At 39.6% G+C, this 2,964-nt stretch overlaps 1 protein-coding gene across 2 annotated transcripts in view; it reads left to right on the top strand.

Annotated features, from left to right (window-relative positions):
* Nucleotides 1-2,964, top strand: part of LOC107597439 (sec1 family domain-containing protein 2-like) — a 146,609-nt gene that overhangs the window by 32,001 nt on the left and 111,644 nt on the right. For both annotated transcript variants that reach the window (XM_016288496.1, XM_016288495.1), the window contains exon 5: nt 313-488. In XM_016288496.1, the coding sequence (XP_016143982.1) occupies nt 313-488 (176 nt within the window). The remainder of the gene's footprint in view (nt 1-312; nt 489-2,964) is intronic.

A 2,964-nucleotide genomic window follows, 5' to 3' on the forward strand; every position in this document is an offset into this window, starting at 1 on the left:
TAGGATGTCTTGTGTGTTTACACTCCTTTATCCCAGTGTGTGTGTGTGTGTGTGTGTGTGTGTGTGTGTGTGTGTGTGTGTGTGTGTGTGTGTGTGTGTGTGTGTTCCCAGTAAATTTGTGTATTTGCATTGATGGGGACTGAAGTACTTTTTTTTCTGGAGTTCAAACAGTCTTTGAAGTTTTGTTTGACAGTGACACCAAAGATACAATCGAAGGTAAACACTGAATTCAGAATGACAGAATGTTGTTTTATGTAACTGTTGAATCAAGACAGCTTAAATAAGATGCTTATGTTTCTCTCTCTTTCTCAGGGCGGGTTACAGCCGAACAGCTTTGTTCATATGTGCAGTTGTTTCGGGACAGTTGGGGGGCTCTGGAAAGTCACAGTGGGGTCCTACAGCTGGGACTGGCTGCTGCTCAAGCTCTCCGTCATCCTGCCCTCCCGCGCTGGGATGCCTGCCTTGCCTTTGAGAGACTCCTCCTGCAGGTTAGCCAATCACACAGCTCACTGATCTGTCAGTAACAGGCTATAGAGTTTGATTTATGACATCCTGAAAGCAGTATGCTTCATATCTCTATTTTGAGAGTTAAAGATTAAGTGATTTCTGTAGGTCTCTCCTTCATTGTTTTTCTCTTTGTCTAGTACATACTGTTCAAGTGTTCATGGCTTGACAGGACAATCTATATTTGCTGAAACAGCACCTTGAATCTCAGAAGATCACCGGAAGTGATTTTAAACTAGTTATGCAGTTATGCATAATTATATAAAGCTCCTGGACTTTTAATAGATTTCACAGGAGTGTATTCTAGCAGTTCTTCCCCAGTTATATAACTCTGTACTCTAGAATATATATTCTGTTATTAGTCCTTAAAGTCTGGTATCCCTCCATTCATTGAACCATCCATTATTTTACCCATTCATCCATCCGTCCATTATTTAATTAATTCATTTACAGCATTCATTCATACATTCATTCCTCCCAACCATCCCATTTTTATTAATTCGTCTATCCAATGGTCCATCCATCCACTTATTCATCCATCTGTTTATCTAAACCTATCGATCCATCCAACTAAGCCTATCTGTCCATCATCTACACATCCATCCATCCATCCATATGTTCATTCATCTAACTACACCTATTCGTCAATCAGTCCTTCATCCATCTGTCCATCCACCCATCCCTCCATCTAAACCATTCAGTTTCAGACTACATCCAGTCAACCATCCACTCATCCATCTACAGATCCATTCAGTCATTCATCTACCAATTCATCCATTCATTAATTCATCCACTCATTCATCTGTCCATCCATCCATCAAGCTGAATATTTCCATCAATCCATCTATCCATCCATCCATTTATCTAACTACACCTATCCAATTATCTATCTGTCCTCCATCCATTTATCCATCCATCCAACTAATCCCAACTAAAATCCATCCATCCATCTACATATCCATCCACTCATCAATCTATCAATCCATCTGCCGATTCATTCATTCATCCATCCACTTATCCATCTTCAGATCCATCCAGCTGACCAATCAACTAACCAACAATTTGTCTGTTTTTGTTAGATTCTAAGAACTTAGAATCTAACTTTACTGGCCTGATGAACAAAGGTTTGTTTAAAACACACAGTAGGGATATTATTGTTACAGCTTGTTTATCAGAATATCAAGAGTTATGTATATCCTTTTTAATGTATTTCATCTTAATGTAATGTGTACTGGTCACTTTTAACTTGGTGGTTGTGTACTGCTGTTAGTACTGTACTCTCTGTAGTTTACTCTGGTGTCTGCAGGTGCAGTGAGTGAGTGAGTAAACAGTCTAAACAGCCTAACTGGCCACAGCTCTCAGTTAACACCCTGTGTTTGGCTTTGGGGAAAAACAGAGAGATTCTTTAAGCATCAGTGGAGTTGTGAGGCAGCTTGGATCTGAGTACTCTCTGAGGATGCAAAAGTGAAAAGGAAATGCTTTCGCTGAGGCCGTCTGAGGAGGATGTAGAGGATGGAGAGATCTTAATAGGAAATGTGGAAAACAGTGAGCCAAGAGAGGAGAAAAGGCTAAATAAAGTATTCAGAGAGATTTAAAAAAAGGTTTTATTAGAGGGTTGAACATATCAAAATATCTTAACCACTCTAGAACATGCAGAAAAGAGTGTTCCAGACTAATATCCTCTCACTAGCCCGTTATTAGTTTTCACAGACTGTTTTTGGTTCCTGTGGCTGTAAAGAGATCAGCGGGAAAGCTCAGCCCATAGGAACTCATTAAAACAAATCAGCAAAAACATGAAGCAGAAGCAGGCCAGAGCGGCCACATCAGCCAAACCACCAAACAGCAATCAGCACACAAGCTTATAAACCTTCAGCTCTCCAGTGATCATCATTGCTCTGGGGGGAAAAGAGGGAAAAGGTGTTTACTAACATGTAAAACATTATGCTAATCACTTGTTTGCAACCAAACTATATAAAAAGAACAGCATACCTAATGCATACTCCATCTCTGCTTTTATTAAAGGGATAGTTCACCCAAAAATAAAAAAATTCTGTCATCGCCCACATGTTGTTTAAAATTTGTATGACTTTCTTTCTCCTGTAGAACACAAAAGAAGATATTTTGTTAAAGGGGTCATATGATGCTTTTTTAAAGATCATTATTTTGTGTATTTGGTGTAACAGAATATGTTGACATGCTTTAATGTTAAAAAAACACATTATTTTTCAAATACTGTACATTATTGTAGGTCCTCTATGCCGCGCCTCTCTCAAACGCTTTGTTTTCTACAAAGTCCCTCCTTCCGACAAGTGAAGTCTGCTCTGATTGGCCAGCTGAGCTTCATCTTTCAAAATAAATGCAAAGACAGAGCCCGAAAGGGGAACAGAGTCACGTGACAGACAGTGATGAAGCTGGTATGCGTGCAGTACACAAGCCACGGTTAAGACAGCTGACTCCACT

The sequence above is a fragment of the Sinocyclocheilus grahami genome, unplaced genomic scaffold, assembly GCF_001515645.1.
Source record: "Sinocyclocheilus grahami isolate Dianchi unplaced genomic scaffold, SAMN03320097.WGS_v1.1 scaffold232.1, whole genome shotgun sequence".
Classification (NCBI taxonomy): domain Eukaryota; kingdom Metazoa; phylum Chordata; class Actinopteri; order Cypriniformes; family Cyprinidae; genus Sinocyclocheilus; species Sinocyclocheilus grahami.